General features: G+C 52.7%; 1 protein-coding gene across 4 annotated transcripts in view; it reads right to left on the bottom strand.

The window, feature by feature from the left end:
• Nucleotides 1-356: 356 nt before the first annotated feature.
• The window catches only part of DVL3 (dishevelled segment polarity protein 3), a 33,758-nt gene continuing 15,058 nt past the window's right edge, over nt 357-19,056 (bottom strand). The window contains exons 2-17 of one of the 4 annotated variants that reach the window (XM_077785710.1): nt 12,430-12,499; nt 8,950-9,071; nt 8,463-8,569; nt 7,758-7,893; nt 7,401-7,494; nt 6,954-7,023; nt 6,518-6,657; nt 6,245-6,321; nt 5,624-5,736; nt 5,257-5,307; nt 4,986-5,135; nt 4,116-4,247; nt 3,719-3,886; nt 2,900-3,112; nt 2,211-2,609; nt 357-1,760 (exon numbers count right to left, since the gene is read on the bottom strand). In XM_077785710.1, the coding sequence (XP_077641836.1) occupies nt 1,729-1,760; nt 2,211-2,609; nt 2,900-3,112; nt 3,719-3,886; nt 4,116-4,247; nt 4,986-5,135; nt 5,257-5,307; nt 5,624-5,736; nt 6,245-6,321; nt 6,518-6,657; nt 6,954-7,023; nt 7,401-7,494; nt 7,758-7,893; nt 8,463-8,569; nt 8,950-9,071; nt 12,430-12,499 (2,074 nt within the window). In that variant the 3' untranslated portion in view covers nt 357-1,728. Of the gene's footprint in view, nt 1,761-2,004; nt 2,610-2,899; nt 3,113-3,718; nt 3,887-4,115; nt 4,248-4,985; nt 5,136-5,256; nt 5,308-5,623; nt 5,737-6,244; nt 6,322-6,517; nt 6,658-6,953; nt 7,024-7,400; nt 7,495-7,757; nt 7,894-8,462; nt 8,570-8,949; nt 9,072-12,429; nt 12,500-19,056 lie in introns of those variants that run through there. The other 3 variants (XM_077785711.1, XM_077785712.1, XM_021544169.3) reach the window with 3 other exon arrangements.

The raw sequence follows: 19,056 nt of genomic DNA, 5'->3' as shown, positions 1-19,056 counted from the left end.
GCTCGCCCTGCGAAGTCCTGAGGTCGCCGCGTCCTTCCAGAGGGCCGCCGGCTCCCGCTGGCCTGGCGCGCAGGCATCCCCGCTCCCCCGCCCCGCATTGCTGCCCCAAGGGCCAGCGCCCGCGGCCGGACTGGCCCCTGGTTCTGCCGCTGGAAACGGGGAGCCAGGAGCCCCGAGAGCCCCCGCCCACGCCCTGCTCCGGAGAAACCAGCCCGCAGCCGTTCTCGGCATCCGGGCAAAGACAGCTGGCACAGACACAGGGTGCCCTGGTCCTGCTGGGATGGATCTCAGAGCAAACCACAGGAGGATGGAGGAGGCTGGGGGAAAAATAATAAATGAACGACACAAGCCAGGAGTCCAATAAAACTATGTTTATAAATAAAAACAAGGAGATTGGTGTTGTTTTTATAAAACCCAGTGGGTAGGGCAGGGCAAGGAGTGCACAGTGGCCAGGGAGGCTACTGGGGACAGTGACTCCAGCGGGCTGAGGGAAGGAGAGGCTTTAGGGAGTCAGGGAGATGAACTGATGGCACGTGAGAGCTGGCATGGGGGGCTGCAGGGGCAATGCAGACTCCCAGGGAGCAAAATACAATTCAACTCCATCGTATAAAAACTGTGAACACAAGAAAGACCAAAGGAGGCAACGCTTGTGGAGAAAGCCACATCGTGGCAGGAGGAGAGGGCGCCGGGGCGCCAGCACCAACAGCAGCAGGGTTGAGCGTGTCCATACTGTACCGTGCTTGGCCCTGGGCATGGGGAAAGGGCTGCCCCAGCCCCAGGCACGTCTCTGAGTACCCAGAAGTGGAAAGAGGAAAGGCAGGGAGCACTGGAGCAAACAGACTCAACTGTCCCAGCACACCTGTGGGTATTGAGCCCAGAAGCCATGGTTCAGGCTGCAGTCTCATCCCTGGAGAGCTTGCTCACAGCCCAGAGGGAGCGGGGTTGTCACAGAGGTTTGTCCCTCCCAGCAGCCAGGCCAGCAGCAGTGGGCAGAGAAAACAGACTCAGGCCCTTCAGAGGGCAAATACAGGGGACCTCCATGTCTCTCCAAAGCATGAAAGCTGTGCCCCGCCCTCACCTTCTAAGTTAGTCCAGGCCCCTGAAGGTACCACATAGCTGAGCAGCAGCACGACAGCAGGAGGGAGAAGGCCACAGCTGCCACTGCCAGCCCCAGACACGGGACAGCCCCTACAAACAGGACAGGCAGCAGCACATTGCAGGCAGGAGGGCAAAGAGCAGGATGGAAGGAGCAGAGCTCTGCCCTTAAATCTCCCCAGAAAACCCCAGGGCAGGTGTAGGGTACTGAGTCACCCAAGAGGCTGTGCACAGGCAATCACCACCTCTCTGGGCAATCACAGCCCCAGCCCTGAGACCTGGCCAAGGTGAAGAGGGTCCTGCCATGGGTCAGTGTCAGGCTTGGACCTAGCCCAATATGTGGGCAAGAGAAGGGAGGCAAGAGGGAAGTGGCAGCATCTCTCCACTCCCTGGAGGCACTGAAGCCCTGGAACATTCATGCATTAGCCAAAAGGCAACTACAATGGCATTTAAAATACATATATAAGGCTGGTCCCTGCTCCCCTCTCAGGGCTGTGGGAAGGGCAGGGCATCTTCCACGAGGGGGAGGAAAGAAGCCATCTTCAGCGCCATGCGTGCCCAGCGCCCCTGGAGCTCTGTGTCCTGCTGTCGGGCCACGCCATGCTCCAGCTCTCCCCCCCATGGGCGGCAGGCTCAGAGAAAGTCAAACACCCCGTAATTCTTTGCTGCTTGATAGAAGAAACACAAAAGGGTGAAAAGAAAGAAGAGATGTTTAGGGTGAAAGGATTGAGGCAGCAGTGACACACGGGCAAGCAGCACAGGGTGCTGGGACGGATGCGGATTAATGGGGTTAGAGAGGATGGCAGGAGGGAATTACCATCGGAAATACACAAGTCTGGTGGCGGGATGGGCTGACAGCACCCAGCAGGCCTGCCAGGCCTGTCCACCCCGCTCGAGGAGGGATTAGAATCAAGGTTTAGTTCCATTTATTATTTTTTTCCCTTTTTTTCTTTTTGTTATCAAGACAAAAAAAAAAGAAACAAAAAAACCCCCAAAAAAACAAGGGGTGAAGCCAGGGCTGGTCCTAGGAAACAAACGACAGGGATAGAAAGGGGAGGAGGGACAGCAGACAGACAGGGGATGGGCGCTTCACATTACATCCACAAAGAACTCACTGGGGTTGCCCATGGCCATTCGGAAGGACTGTCTACTGGCTGTCAGTTCGGGGGGCACAGAGGCCAGGTCACGGCCCGGCGGCGCCCCGGGGGGCCCCATGGCTGACGGCGGTGGAGGCATCAGCAACATGGGGGGGCTGAAGAGAGGGGGGAGGCCGGGCGGGCCGTACGACTGCTGGCTGTGGTGGCTGCGGATGCTGTGAGCCAGGGAGTGCTGGCTGCGCTGGCTGTGCTGGCTGGCCGGCACCGAGCGCTCGCTGGCCGCACGCTCGCGCCGCATGCTGCTCCTCGTGGTGTGGTCCGACTCGCTCCCGCTGCCGCCTGACTTCGACTCCCCGGTCTTCTCTCTCTCCTTCCTCCTCTCGCTGCCACTGCGATTGGAACCGCTGCTCCGGCTCCCTGTGAAGCACATGAGGCAAGGTCAGGCGCCAGCTTGGACGAGTCAGGAAGAACACATGGATTCTCCTCTAGCCAAGGGAGGACTGCAGCACGCTCTGGCACAGCCAGACCCCAGCACAGTCTGTGCTCGCAGGCTCCTTTCAGCAGCGAGTCCCACGACCCTTCTGAGGTGGCTTCTACCCTGGCTTCCCCCACATAGGGCCTTGCCTAAGCAGCCTTTTCCTGCTGCTGCCCTGTACTGAACAGGACATCTGCCCACCTACAGGCATATTTTAGTCCTTTTCACTCACCTTCACTGTGCTGACTGCCTGCACTGCCCCCTCCGTAGCTGTAGCTTGGGTCAGGGAAGCCGGGATGGGGGTTGTATGGATGAGGTGGTGGATATTGATACGGGAAGGCCATAGGCCAGGGTGCAGCTCCTGGGTGGGGGAGCGGAGCCAAAGTGTCCTGATCAGAGGCACCACTGGAGCCGTCATGATCATGAAGAGACAGATTAGCCATGTCTGCAAGAAAGCAGAGAACAGGGGTTAATCCAAGCAGAAAAACAACTGTGTGTGGTGAAGCAGTTCTCTGTCCATTCTTGCTGATGGACAAGGACAGGATATGCAAAGAGACACAAGAAGTTGGCACTCTCTCTGTTAGTCAATGCCACTGTTTGGGCTTCCTGGCTGAACAACTGCCAGGCTGTGGGAGTCCAAGCTGCCACTCTAATACAGAGACCAGATTGGTGGGAAAGGACCACAGCTCACCCTGCCAATTCCTTCCCCCATCTTGCCTGAGTAGAACCGAGTTGCCTGAGCACTAACCCCTTGCCAGCACTGAAATTCAGAGCCTGGAGGCAGTCAGTAAAGACTAAGTCTCTGCTATGACTGCCCATCAGAAAAGATCACATAGTAGGTAACACTGTCACCTGCTGCTTCCAACTTCACTACCTCAGCAGCAGGACAAGGGAGCTGGGATATTCTTCATCACTGCCTTAACAGAGTCTGTAGAACAAGGGGCCCAGCCTGATAGCAGTGGCTGTATGCGTGTCCCCATGGTGTCAGCAGGGCTCTGCAGGACCACGACCCCTCCCATCCTCTCCCTCCCACCCACACCAAGAGCCATACTTCCACAGAGGTCCCCGAAGATGTAATAGCACTGCTCCGAGAAGGTGATCTTGTTGACGGTGTGTCGGATGTAGCCAGCCTTCAGCAGATTGCTGGCATATTTGCGGGACTCACGGCGGTCTGTAAAGCCCTCCACATGGTGATAGAGCCAATCTACCACATCCGAACCTGCCACCAAATATAGAGTTAAATTTGGCAAGAGAGAGGAAGACAGCGACCCTTGAGGCAGTGAGCCACACTGGAGCAAAGGCAAAGTGGGTCAAAAGGTTCAATCTGTGACTCTTGCCTAGCCGGCAGTTTGTTCATGGTGACAAAGATGCTCCCTTGGACATCTGCCTGAAAACGGACCACCCATTCCCCAGTCCCTGCCTCTGCTGCAGGCAGCACAGTCTCTTACCAATGAAAGCATTGGGGATGGTGATCTTCAGCCACATGCGGTCACGCACCTCGAGGCCTGACTCTGGTGAGGCCATGGCTTTGACAATGGTGGCCATGTCACTGTGGATGGACAGGTGAAAGTCATCGAGGCCTGTGGTGTGGATGAAGGAAGGTAGGCAAAGGTGAGAGAGAACAGAAGAGACAAGAGGGCCACATGGAAGCATCACACACGGGAGGAATGGGCCAGGGAACAATACATCGCAGACAGCCTTGAGGTACACGCTGTGTAACCCCCCTTCCAGCCTTCCCATGTTATCCTTCACATGTCAGCAGTTTCTTCTTGGGCAAAGCCCAGGCAAGAGTCACAAACTTACAACAAACTCTTGGCTTGCTGCCTCACTCAAGCTCTCCAGACCCTTGCTTCAGGGCTCTACATATCAAATCATCCCAAATCTTCAGAAAGCAACCAAGAGGCTTGTGCTCAGCAGGACCCTGCCCCACCACAAGGCTCTTTGCTCTCAGCTGCCTCCTCCTTCTGCTGTCTGGGAGGAGCTCTTAATTGCTCCAGGGACATGCTGAATCTCTCTGGCTCCACATTCTCAGCAGTCAACCCCTGACTGGTCTGAGCCTTTCCTCTACACCTGCCACAGCTCCTGATTGCAGCCAGGCTCCTCTACACTCCTCACACAGAAGGCTTAAAAACATGATAGTAATTCTCCCAGGCAGAACTTCCACTGATCAAAGTGCCAGCCCAGCGAGAGTTGCTGCCCTTGGCAGGGCAGCTCAGGCCCACCCCAGCTGTTCCCAGGCAGATGTATTGCTCCCTTCACAGCATAGTGAAGGTGAGAAGGCTGTGCAGCGGGTGCAGCACAGAGGCACAAGGACTTACGTTCAGTCTCTGGGATGGAGCTGGTGATGGAGGAGCTGGTGGAAGTGATTGTGCTCATGGATGGACTCATACCGTACGCTGGGTAGGTGCCAGTCATCGCTGCCGTGTGAGACACCCAGGCTGCCGGGTCGATGGGCCGGATGGGCTCACCTGCAATGAAGAAAGAATCAGTCAGTAGTTGTAAGAAATTATCACCTCATCAAAACAACCTCTGGGGAGGGACAGGGATTCAGCACAGCCCATTCCATCCCCAGTATTTGCCGGGACTCACCCGGATCGGAGCATGGAGAGTCTGGCCCAGCCCAGATCCGCTGGGGAGCAACTGGGAGAGAAAGAAGAGAGGGAGGGTCAGCAGGAGAGGTGCAGAGGGAGAGATCCCCCTATGACTTAAGGGGGGGGTTTCTCTTTCCTCTGGCGCCCCAATCAAGTGACCTCCCTGCCCCAGTGAAACGCGTCCCCAGCGTGATGTGGGAAGAAGGGCTGGGCTTATGGGCATTTTTGTTTGGGAATAGGATATAGCAGCCTCCTAAAAGGAGAGCTGAAACCCCATCAAACCCCAATTCAGTGCCCCATGGAGTCACACACACAGGGGAGGAACAAGACAACAACCAAGTAAGTGCTTAAGGCAGGGCTCTCACATGAGCTGGGCACCAGCGCTAAGGGTGGGTCAGCTATCCACTTACTCCTGGGTAACGAGAAGCAGCCCCGCGGACTGGGGTCCCAGCACTTGGCCACTGTCAGGGTGATGGGCCTGCAATAAAAAGGTGAGAGTTAGAACCAGAGCACAGTTAACACAAACCCCTGCATGATGAGTGGATGCTGTGTGCCAGCTCTCTCCTGGGAGACAGGGAGAAGCTGCTAGTAAAGTAACTTTCTTTCCCTCCAGCTTTGGGTTTCCCTAGTGAAATGAACAAAATTATGTGACCCTGCTGAGGGTTGCTGATGACCCAAACAGAATCAGAGAATCACAGCAAAGTTTGTTTTGAAAAGGATCTTTAAAGGTCATCTAGTTAAATTGCTCTGCAATGAGCAGCAACATGGCATCCTCACAAAGGAGCACAGACCCCAATTCCCTGCAATTCCATTGGCTGCAATTCTTGCATTGGACATGAAAACCCAGGAATCAAAGTAACACCAAAATCCTAAGTTCTGAGCTTCTGCAGAGGCACTGGCAGAGGTGGCTGGAAGATACAACTCACACACTCCAAGCACACACTGAGCAGTTGTCTCTGGATGGAAGGAACAACCCAAGTACTCACCCCGGCTTGTGCACGATCTCCCTCAGCACCCGCACAGCATCATCGTTGCTCATGTTCTCAAAGTTGATGTCATTTACCTACAAACAACGCAAAGAGGTGAGTCCCAAGATGTGACCAGAGGCTGAGCACCCCACTCAGCTCAGCAGTGACTCAGCTTCCCTCTTCCAAGCACAGCTTCCTGGGTTTAGCCTGCCAAAGTTCTCAGGGAGGCTTCTGGGTCTTTTCTTACTGCTTTCCCAGGCCCAAAGATGGAGATATGTAGGTGTGAAGTACCTGCAAGAGCATGTCTCCTGGCTCAATCCTGCCATCAGCTGCCACAGCACCTCCCTTCATGATAGAGCCAATATAAATGCCTCCATCCCCACGCTCATTGCTCTGTCCCACAATAGAAATGCCCAGAAAATTGTATTTCTCTGCAGGGATGGAAAGAGAAAGAAGTAAGTCACCCCGAAGCATCAAGCACAAGCAGACCTAACCTCAGTAGAACCACATCCTAATGGTGGTGATTTGCACCCCTGTCCCAGAGAAATGTCCTGGGACACACAAACTCCTGAGAGACAATTTCTACAAGAGAAGCCAATCTCCTACAGACCCCATGTCCTCACTCCTTCCCAACGCGTTCTCTTCGCCCCGTCCCCAGTTCCCTCTCCATGACCCAATCTCACTCTGGAAGGACTGCAGGCTCCATGCACACCTCCCACTCACTCACCCATATTCAGCGTGACAGTGATGATGTTCAGGGACATGGTGGAGTCTGTGATGCTGCTGAAGGACGAGGACTGCAAGGTAAGCAAAACATGAGATGTCCTCCTGTGCCTCAGTAACATTCCCAGCCCTAGCTTCCTCCACTTGTCCTTTCCTTCCTGCCCCTCCTTGTGGCACCACAGCCACCACCCACAACTCCAGTCTTATTGCTGAGAGCTTTGCAGAGCTAGAGAACAGTCATGGTCCTTACAACCTCTCTACAGCCAGGACAAAGCCTGTGGTCCCAGCTCTTGAGGATACATTGGCTTGGAAAAGGTTCACAGTACTTTTTGAAGTCTCAGGACTTGGACACTTGTCCGAAGCCATGCCCACAGCAAAAACAGCTGAATCCCTGTGAGCCCACCCTGACCTGCACTGCCCTCCCCAGGATACCCAGCCCCTCCCTGGGTACCCGCTCAATGCGTGGAGCCTTCTGTTTCCTCCGGCGTCGCTTGTGCCTCCTCATTAGACGGGAAGCACTGCTTTGCTCTGTTGAACTGCTAAACCTGCAAGCAAAAGCAGGAGTCAGCTCTTCTGCTGCCATAGTGGTAGCTCTGGCAGCAAGAGAGCTGTGGAAATGGCAAAGGGAAGAGAGGGCTGCAGGGACAGAGGTCAGAACATGCACGTGGGGGACAAACAATGGCAGAGGGGTCTGCTGGGTGAGACAGCAGCAGGTCTGAGCCCAAGACTACTGTGCCTTGCAAAGGCATCTCTCTATTCTGGGAGTCAGGGGGAAATTAGTGTTTCCCCAAGACCCAAGTGCTCCTACCTGCTGGTGGAGTCATCTTCATCTGAATCGAAGAAGCTGGTGGTCTCCAGCTCGCTGCTCATGAGTGTGGAGGAGCTCTCGTACCCACCCAGGTCTCGGCGCCGCTCTCCCTTCACTGTCCCATTCACCCTGGGTGCTGTGAAAAGACAAGGCTCAGTTGGCCTGAGACAAACCTTTCTCCTATGCAGGACTCATGGCAACCTCATCAGAACAAATCTGGTCATCAGTCAATCCCATTTAGTGCCAAATAACTCCCAGTCTACCCTGGGCTCAGATCCATCTCCTATGGGATACCTCTTCTATCAAAACAGGATGGAAAGAAGCTGACGGGCCAGTAGGAACAATGCTGCTAAACTTTTGGAAGACTTGCAGCTGTTTCTTTGGTAGAGAAAGAAGCAGCACAAGTGCCAAGGCTAAAGCTCACTCTTCTAAGAAGACAGAGACAAAACTGTCTCTGGCTCTTGGGGCTTCTACAGGAGATATCTCTGTTGACCCCAAGCGTTCAACACCAAGCTCGGATGTAACACAGGTGTTAGCTCCTACCTCCAATGTGAGGCTATGGCCCTTCTAAAAGCTATAGAATAGCCATTTTGAGCTGGGAAGGTTCTGCAGAGCAGAGAAAGCTGGCCCAAGTCTGGAGCTGGTGCTGCCAGGCATACCCCAGCCATGCCTTTGCAGAGCTCTCACCATGTTACCAGCACTCACCATGTTCAGGCCCATCTGTCCGACGAGGTCGCTCCCTCTGTGATGACACCACTGAGTCTGTCTCTGTCTCATTGTCCAAGTTTTCCCGACTCCCCCCAGTGTTAGGGCTGTGATGAGATAAAAGCAAACAAATATGTTCAACATGGAACAACTTAACAAGGCTCCACCTCTGTCCTGACCAACACAAGGCTCCAGCCATCAGCTGTTTCTTTGAGGGACAGGAACAACTGCAGCACACCTACAAGTACAGGACAAAGGAATGTGGATGCTGTGCTGGCTCTTTCCCTGAATTATTTTCAGCATGTCCTTGTTTGTTGAATAATGCAGCTCCACCTGAAATTGTCTCCCAGCCCCACTCTCCTCCCCTCTGTCTCATCCCTGACAATTTGAGTAAGAGTGTCCCAGCCTAGCCTGGGATACTGGTCCGGATGACAGCAAATGCACCATGTCGCCCTTGGAAACCAGAATAGACATCCATGTAACTTACTGGAAAGAAGGGGGCCTGGAGTCTCCAATTCCTCCTGTGCGCTCCATGGAGGGTGGCAGCTCTGTCTGGTTATCGGCACAGACCGAGCCAGCGTCTGAATGGGAACCCTCTGCAGACACCAGCTGGAGGGATGAGAGATAGAAAAGGAAACTGAGAAAACATTTATAAGAGCGGCCAAAGGAGCTGGCCCAAAGCCTGCCTGGCCCACGGCAGGGATCCTGGCCCAGGATTTTATTTCTGCCCATTGACAACAGCAGATGCCCAGGAGCAGGTATGGAACAGGCCAAGCATGCAGCAGCATTTCCCCCCAAGGCCTTCTCAGACACTGGCTATTTGTGGCTCAGGAATTCCTGACCCAGCAGTGAAGCCTGGGTGGGTGACAGCTGTGCTTGGACACACTAACATCACCTGAACACCCACACCACACACTCAGGTAACCTTTAGCACACATCCTGCAGCAGGGACTGGATTTACCCAGTTCTCACACTGGAAAAGACAGTTAGGAGTAATTCCTTTCCTCTGCTCTAGCAGACTCTACACTTCTGCCTTCAAGCTGTGGGACCCAGCAGGACTTGCACCTTCACAACCCTCAGAACTGGGTGTAACAGAGCTCAGGGCCAAGGCTTGCTCTGAAATAGAATCTTGAAACAGACTGGCTTCCATATGTACTTCACATACTTTCATGCTGTGTTCACCTTACTGGCTTGAGCACAACCTTCAGCCAATCTCTGGGATGCTCAATGGATTCCCCAGTGCAGAAATTCAAGAAAGGATTAAACCTCTTTATACCAACCATGCTGTGGGGCAGTCCAGGCACACCAACACACCAGCATTCTGGCTCTATAATAAACCATCAACCTCAGGGTTCAGGGAATGAGCTGGAGACTCTCCCAGGGGCCATGGGCTCACCAGTGGAATGAAACAGAGGATGGCCCAAATGAGCTGCTCCCCAGTATTGCTCCCTGTCCAGATTTGCATTCTCCCTACTTTCAAGCTGTAATGAACAGGGCTAATCCCAGTAGGGTCAAGCAAGAAAGCAACAAAAAGTCTCTTCCTTGACAGAAGCATTCTGGATCTCCAGAGCAGAGGTGACAGGGCCCAGAAATGATCTAACAGAGGTGAGAGATATCCATTGTTGCTCAGGACAGACAAAATATGAAACATAGGCTGGAAAAAAGCTGATAGCTGCTGTCTAAACCATAATACCCAGTGTAAATTAAGAGGCAGCACTACTGCTTGCTGGTGAGGGAATCATATCTGCATGGAGCCAAGAGCAGATTCCAACTCAGATGATAGAAGCACAGCCCATTTATACAGGTCTGATGAAAGAGCTGTGCCCTGCCCACCTCCAGGAACTGGGGAAACCCTCATAAGGGGGATATGGACCCCACAAGATCTTCATTAGCATAGCAGATGAGAGGTCTAGTGCAAGAGATATTGGAAAAAAGGACAGGGATGTAGCTGGGGCAAGGAAGACAGGGCAGCCTTGAAAAAGCCAGAGCCAAGGCAGCAGACAGGGCAGAGAGCAGCCTGAGGTATCAAAAGCTGCAGAGCCCGTCCCACAAGCCCCAGGACAAGCCCAACGGCTCCTGCTCTCACAATTGTCTAACCAGCTCATCTCACACTCAGGTCAGCTCCTCTCCCTCCAGCAAGCCCTGGCACATGCCTGGCTCTGCTCCTGGCACCTTCCTGGTGACTTGTTTTCCCAGGATACATCCCCCTCCCTAAGGGCCACATCCCTATTCTGGTAGCCATTGCCCTGGAGCGCAGGGTAGAAAAGATGCTTAAAAGTGGCCTGCATTGCCTAGGGAAAAGTCTTATAACACTTTATGCTTGAAAATCTCAAGGCAACATCAAGCAAATAGATCTGGACAGAGGGAACTAGCCACAGGCAGCTGTCAAACAGCAGCGAGGAGAGTGGAGAGGGTGTTCTCAAGCAGGCAGGATTGATGCTATCTTCCTCTAACACTCCCAAGGCTGGGATTTCCTCCCAGGAAGGCTTTGATAACCATCCTGCACTTTTCTGCCTCTTACACTGTCAGGAAATACTCACTTGGATTCGAGCCTCTTCTTTCCCTGTTGCTAAAATTAGTAGTGAGTTCCAAAAATAGCATCATCCCAGCCTGTCTGTCGGAAGTAGCAATGCAAGTGCTCCCTTCTCAGCCCCCAAACCACCCATGGACTAGGAGACTCTCAGCAGTGGTAGTAAAAGGGATCACCAGGTGCATAAAGGCTCCTGGGGCTGTCATTACCCTTTATGCCCAAGAACTGGTAGTGATGCTCACTCTGGGCACAAGTTCCCTGCAAGGATCCAGCCCAGCAGAGCAGCAGCATGGTGGTCACACCAGACAGATCCACACCAGATCTGTGCCACTCACACACTGAACAACCAAAGAGCTCCTACAAGGAAAGCCAGCAGCTATATGGATACATGGAAAAAGCACACCAGATTAAAAAGGAGCACTGGAATGATTTTAGAGACTTTGGGACTCCCCGTAGGGCAGGTGAAAGCAAAAAGCAGCTGGAAAGGGTGGGGTGGTGAGACATCTTGGGGCAGAGGCAGCAGCAGCGGGATGGATGCAGAGGAATGTTCGGCGGCCGAGAGCCGGACACAGGCTGATTTCCGAAGGGCCTGGATAACCGCTAGAGGGAGGACGGCAGGCGTCCGGCCCCGGCTCTTTGTGCGGGAGCCCAGCACAGCCTTTCCTCCCTGCTCCTCGGGCTGGAATTCCAGCGGCAGCTGTGTCGGCAGTGGGTTGCCTGCCTGCCCCGTCCCTGTTTGGTGCAGGGATAGAAGCAGAATTAGTTGTGACCTGACCTGATTTGCTGAGAATTTTTACTGTTAGGAGGCCTCTGGAAAAAGGCACTTGAGTCTTGGTGTAGATCCCCCATCCTCAGCACAAACTGCAGCTCAGCAGAAGGAACACTGGATGATGTGCTGTGGATACTCTCCCCCCACTAACAGGGGGTCCCCGTGGGGACAGAGGGAAGCAAGCGAGCAGGGAGCAGAACATGTGCATGGCATGGTACTGAGGAAAAAGCTTGTTCTGCAGCTGCCCAGGCAGTACCCTTAGTCTTCAGGGCAGTCAAATCCAGTCCTCTTCACCAGCACTAAAGTCACTTAAGCCTTTTGCACTAGACACTGGAGCAAGACTTTCCTTGGAAAGCCGACCCTGCCATAGGGGCACAGGGGTTATGCTGTGGATAGGCCACGACCATCTCTGCTAGGCATCAGTCACCAGGAGCTCTTCATAGAGGTATCCCACATCTTCCCTGGCACAGGGGACCCAGCATCACAGAGCCCTCATCTCCAGCTGAGGGACTGGAGTATGGGGATCCAGCTCATCAGCTTCGTGAGCAGCCAGCACACCAACAGTACTGAGCACCCCCTGTGCCTTACTTGGCACTCCAAATCCAAAGGGTGTTTTTCAGAGAGGGCACAAACAGGCTGAGACACACTGAAGCAAGGGGCTTGCTTACCCATGACACCACCCGGCCGTTGAAGCAGGGAAGCTTGGCATTGTCATCCGAGATCTCTTCTTTCACCACCCTGCAGAGGGGAGAGGAGGCAGTCAGAGCTGGGTTCAGGACTTAAAAGGAAAAGGAGACTCCCAGATTGGTATTTGCATACACCAGGCATCCTTGGGGATGGAGCAGGAGAGGACTGGCAGCTCTCTCCTGCTGCTAGGACACAGGTTCCTATGCCCACAGCCATGACTGGCAGCCTGAAGAGGAGCCAAAGACAGAATAGCCTTTCTATGTGCATACAGCTGTTTCATCCCTCAGATCACTGATTCTAATCAGTAAAATTCAGGTGAATATCATAGACTCATAGAATCTTTTAGGTTGGGAAGGACCTTTAAGATCATCAAGTCCAGCCATTACCCAAGCACTGCCAAGGCCACCACCAAACCATGTCCCCAAGTGCCACATGTACACAACTTCTAAATACCTTCAGGAGTGATGACTCCATCACTCCCCTGGGCAGCCTGTTTCAGTGCTCGACCCTTTTGGTGAAGTAATGTTCCAATCTAAACCTCCCCTGGCACAACTTGAGGCAATTTCCTCTTGTCCTGTTGTTTCTTATTTGGGAGAAGAGACCAATCCCCACCTGGCTACACCCTCCTTTCAGGGAGTTGTAGAGAGTGATAAGGTCCACCCTGAGCCTCCTTTTCTCCAGGGTAAACACAACCAGCTCCCTCAGCTGCTCCTCACAGGACTTGTGCTCCAGACCCTTCCCCAGTTCTGTTGCCCTTTTCTAGACACGCTCCAGCACCTCAATGTCTGTCTTGTAAGGGAGGGGCCCTAAACTGAGCACAGGGTTCAAGGTGTGACCTCACCAGTCCCAAGTACAGGGGACAGTCACTGTCCTGGTCCTGCTGCGCACACTACTGCTGACACAACCCACAATGTCATTGACTTTCTTGGCCACCTGCGCAGACACTGCCCCATGTTCACTCACTGTCAACTAGCACCTGCAGGTCCTTTCCCACCAGGCAGCTTTCCAGGCTGCCTTCCCCCACCCTGCAGAGCTGTGTGGGGTTGTGACCCAGGTGCAGGACCGAGCACTTGGCTTGTCAAAACCTCATGCAACTGGCCCGTCAATCCAGACTGTCCAGATCTCCCTGCAGAGCTGTCCTACCCTCCAGCACATCAACACTCCCACCCAACTTAGTCATCTGTGAACTGAGTGTGCCCTCAATCCTCATGACCAGATCATTGATAAAGATATTAAACAGGACTGGCCTCACTACTGAGCCCTGGAGAACACCACTGTGAGTAGCCAATGGATGTATCTCCATTCCTGACAACCTCCTGAGCCCAAGCATCCAGTTTTCTACACAGAGAACAGTGCTCTTGTCCAAGCCATGCGCAGCCAGTTTCTCCTGGAGAATGCTGTGGGAAATAGTGTAAAAGGCTTTACTAAAGCCCAGGTAGGTAACAACCACAGCAATTCCTTCATCCACTAACTGTGCCACACTGTCACAGGAGATCAGGCTGGTCAAGCAGGACCTGCCTTTCCAAAACCCATGCTAGCTGGGTCTGATTGCCTGGCTGTTCTGTACATGCCCCATGATGGCACTCAAGATAATCTGTCCCATGACCTTCCCTGGCACTAAGGTAGGGATGACAGGCATGTAATTCCCTTGGATTCTCTTTCTGGCCCTCCTTGTAGATGGGCATCACATTTGCCAACTTCCAGTCACCTGGGACCTCCCTGGCTGACCAGGACTGCTGGTAAATGACAGAGTGAATCAGTAAGCACTTAAACCAGCTCCCTCAGTATCATTGGGTGGATCCCATCTGACCCCGTAGACTTTTGTGTGTTTAAACAGGTTGCTGACCATTTCCTCTTGGATTACCTGGGCTTCATTCAGCTCCCTGTCCCTGTCTCATAGCCCAGAGAGCTGGGCACCCTGGGAACAGCTGATCTTGCTATTAAAGACTGAGGCAAAGAAGACATTAAGTACCCCAGCCATTTCCTCACCTTTTGTCACTGTTTGCCCCCACATCCAATACAGAATGGACATTCTCCTTAGCCCTTCTTCTTAGCCCTGACATTATTTGTAAAAACATTTTAATTGTCTTTAACAGGAGTAGCCAGGCAAGTTCCACTTCACCTTTGGCCCTTCTAGCTCTTCCTGCAAAACCTCACAACATCCTTGTAGCACTCCTGAGTTGCTTCCCATTCTCAGAAAGGTAAAATATTTTATTTTTTCCTGAGTTTGAGCCAAAGTTACCTGCTCAGCCAGGTCATTCTTCTTCCCTACTGGCTTGTCTTTCAAGCACATAGGGACGGCCTTCTCCTGCATCTTTCAGATTTCTTTCTTGAAGAATATCCAGCCTTCTTGGGCTCCTTTGCCCTTCAGGACTGCCTCTCAAGGGACTCTGTCAACCAAGTCCCTAATCAGGCCAAAGTCTGCCCTCTGCAAGTCCAAGGTGGCAGTTCTGCAGATCCTCCTCCTTACTTCTCTGAGAATCTAAAACTCTTATCATGTTGTGGTTGGTGTACACAAGGCAGCCTCCAGCCATCACATCATCCACCAGTTCTTCTCTGTTCATAGACAAGTCCAGTGTGTGCCTTCCCCAGCTGGCTCCCTCCCCACTGTATCAGGAAGTTCTTCCACACACTCCAGCAACCTCCCAGACTGTTTCTACTGTACTGTATTTCCAGCAGACATATTTCCACCAGTTTGCTTTTTTTCTAAAGAAATACATAATTTAAGCCTCTTTATGATGATCTGAAAGAATCACAAACTATGCCAAAGATTTCTAATAGATGAAAGTGAAATACATGAAACATGCTGCCTGCTAAATGATACTGCTGCTTTTTAATTACATGCATAATATTTCAACATCACTTCAAGCTTTATAGTTGTGCCATAATGTCATGTCCCTGCATTACATAAACAGCTTCATTATTATCAGCCTTCACAGTGAAAGAAGCACTGACTTTATTTTTTCCCCAGGAGTTAAAAAAAAAAACAACAAACAAACAACAAAAAAAAAAAAAAAAAAAAAAAAACACCAGTTTTCTTCAGAGAAAGAAAATTTATTTTTTAAATTATAAATATCACTGGACCCCTAAATACTTTTTCCACACATAATCTGCAATCAAAACAACTTGCTGATTCTGAAGATTCAGTTACTACTATCTTTGATAAATCAAATACCAAAATAGGCTTTAACAAGTTCATTTCCTTTTCTATCCAATGACAATATTTAAAGCACTCTTATTTAATACAAAGTTATATTATAATTAATTTGTGATAATATGTTCCCCCTTCTAACCTATATTTAAGGTAGCTTGACACATATTATGCTTAAAACATGAAGTAACTAGATAGTGAATAAATTATGGGGGTAGGGAGAAAGTCCAACAAAAAAGAACCAAGTAAAGAATGTGAAACAAAGAGAAATTATGTATTAAAAGTAAGTAGATTATAAGTATCTAACACTACTCAGAAATAGAATCCTATCAACAGCTCTGAAAGGTCCCCAAGCCAGTCCCTAACTCACAGGGAATCAAAGAGGATGCAAAGGTGGGACACGGAGCTGTGGCCCATTGCCCCAGAGTGCCATCAAGTCGCAGCACACTGGGGCTTGGAGAAACAGGTGCTCTGGGCTCCTGGCTGTGCTCCCTGGTATGCCAAGAGCTACCCCAGCTGTCCCTTAACACAGGACACAAGGCTTGCCAACACTCACAAGGCATCAGCAAAAGGCAAATGAACAGTGCTAGAAGCCTAGACCTGGGGAGCAAGCCCGCTCCACCCTGCCAGCCCCACTGGTTGCACCGGTGTCACACACGCTCAGCAAAGGGCGTCCCACGGGGTGAAAGGCAGCGCGTCGCCAGGCCTTTGCTGGCAGCTGGCACTCACAATCCCTGACAAACTGGAGAGCCAGCAAAGAGACTGCACAAAGGCAACCCATCCCCAGAAGGCACAGATGAGGAGGTCATGGTTTGAGCAGTCTAATCCACTCCCAGATGTGTGTTAAATCCTCTTGCACAGATGGAGAAGCAGGAAAAGCAGGAAAGAAGCAGTGACGATGGATTAAAACCCTGATAGCTTGATGCTCCTTCAGCATGTTCTGTGCCAGCCTCTGCCCAAAGCCCCTGCAGCCCAGATGAATATAAAATACAGGCAGTCCTCTTGGGACCCACCCTCTTTGGTGCCCAGACCAGCCCTTTCCAATGCAAGCAAGTTATTGTCTTCTCACTTCCAAGTGCACACACACGTGCACCCTGCCCTGGCTGCACTAGCATCCATTCATACTGTCGCCAGCAGCCTGGACTGCAGCCAATTCCTAGAGAGTACTTCAGGCAGAGCCAATTTTCAGTGCTACATGCCGCCTGCTCAGGGACACAGAGCCCTGCCTGTGGGTGAAGGGACAAAGTGATATATTTGCTGGGTTAAGGTGACCAACTGCTCAGCACAAGTCAACTATTCCACTTTCAGTGGGGACAGAGGAAACCAACCCCAAGACCCGCCCATTCAGCCTCAGCTGCAATGCCTGATGGAGAACAAGCTCCCTCTGTCCTAAGAGCTGGTCCCTCCTCACTCTCATTACCCTGCGGCTGCCCCAGACATCCCAGGGGTCAGCTCCACCCCGGAGGAGTTTTCTCCCTCCTTCCCCAGCCACTACATTATTTATCACTATTTATCACCTAGATACCAGAGCAAAATGGACTATATATTTAGACTCTACAGAGCAAAAACTGATAGTGCTGGAGTCAGGCACATGCTGAGCAGGAATATCTCTGCAGCGCTGCTCACATCTATCACCCCTCACACCATCCCAGCTATTCATGCCCTGCATTCCTTTCCAGCCTCAGCCTGAACTGCAGCCTTCCTCCTCCATTCCTTTCCAGCCTCAGCCTAGCTGCAGCCTTCCTCCTCCCACCTCTCACCACTCTTCCAGTCACACTTCTTGCACGGACACGACCACAGGTTCACACGTCAGAAGCCACCGAGCGAGCAGCCTCTGGGGGAGCTGTGAGCAGTGCCACGTTTCTGCTCTGCGCTTGAATGGGGAGACAGCCATGAGATGAAACTGTCCCGCGGATGTGCTGGCAGGGAAAGCCATCCTCTGAATGTGCTGTGAACAGCCCCCACCTGATGGGGTCAGAGCCCGGGATTCCTGAAAGAGCAGACCCAGAAAGAGTTCAGGCTCTCTGGTTCTCACCAAGCCTTTCCTTTTCCAAGAGCCCAGGGAAAACATCTGCCTAATGTTGATTTCAGAGGGACTGCTTTGAGTTTACTGTCAGGTTTTGAATGTTCCAATGTCCTGCTGGGGGCTGGGTACAAGCGGGCTAAGAATGGTGGCCCGGAAAAAATCCTTTCATGTGGAAGCAACATGCCCAGGCGAGTGAGAGTCCAGGACCCTTGCTCCTGCTGCCCTGCCCAGAGAACTGCCCTGCAGTCGGGCACTCACCAGCCCCCTTCCCATCCTGGTGCCAGCAGACATGCCACATGCCGAGGCCAAGCTGCAGCTCAGCGCCTGGCACGCAGGCCCAGCGCTCCCCGGCACTCATCTGCCTTGAATTTTCCAACAAAGAGACCTGCGGGAGGGAGGAAGGAGGGAGGGTTACAGGGGAGGCAGGCCGAGTGGGCGGATGATTCCACCGCCATCCCCAGTGACACGGGGCCAAGCCGGGGGGAGGAGGAGGAGGAAGAGGAGGAGGGGACGAGGCTCTGGCTGCTCAGGAGCCCGGCTGGGGTGTGCGGAGGGGGCTGCCAGGGCTGACACAAGCAGCACATCTGCTCTCATGCATCTGGGGGAGGGGAAGGGACAACCCGGCAGCAGGGAGGGAAGCAAAGGAAATCCAGCTCTAACCCTGGCTCCATCCCTACCCTCCCACCAGCTCCTCCTTTGGAACCAGCAGACCCTCTCCCCACCGTCTGGAAAGGTGCCATGCTCCCAGTTTCCCTCCCGCTGCCTTCCCGGTGGGAGCAGCTAGCAGCCTGGAACACGGATGCAGAGGCGGATGAGGGACAGGCAGGCAGACGCTGCCTTCTCTGGGGAGTTCCAGCCTGGCTCAGGACATTAGAGGGTATTTTATATCATAGAGTCATGTCCTAGGAATGAAGGGAAGGTGGGGAACAAGAGAGTGTGCACAGGAGAGAAAGGAGGCCATAAACCCCAAGCCGTGGAGACGGCTGCGCCGTGTCAGAGCCCGGCTGCGCACACATCGCCAGCGCAGCTGCTCTGCTCCAGCCTCCTTGTTTCCCCTCGGTGGCCTCCAGCCTGGCTGAGGCTGTGGATACAAGTGAGTTTCTAGCTTCAACCAGCTCTGGTCTCTCCTGAGCAGCATCCGCTAGCCACAGCGAGGTCCCTGCGAAGAACTCTGATGGAGTAATACAAGCCCAGCAAGAGAAGAAATCCAAGAGGCACAGACAAAGGCTTCCACAGGATTTGAACCTCAGACCTGGAGGCAGGCTTGGAGCTCAGCAGCAATTACTGCTTGTTTCTGGCAGTCCTGTCCTCCAACTTGCCTATCCAAGGGCTTGCAGTGGGGAGGATACTAGAGAGAAGAAATCACAGACATGGTGGTAAACACAAAAGCTGGATCTGGCATCAGAGGAGCCAGTACCAAGAAGGGAGGTA

The sequence above is a fragment of the Lonchura striata genome, chromosome 10, assembly GCF_046129695.1.
Source record: "Lonchura striata isolate bLonStr1 chromosome 10, bLonStr1.mat, whole genome shotgun sequence".
Taxonomy (NCBI): domain Eukaryota; kingdom Metazoa; phylum Chordata; class Aves; order Passeriformes; family Estrildidae; genus Lonchura; species Lonchura striata.
This window is presented reverse-complemented; position numbering and strand designations above follow the sequence as displayed.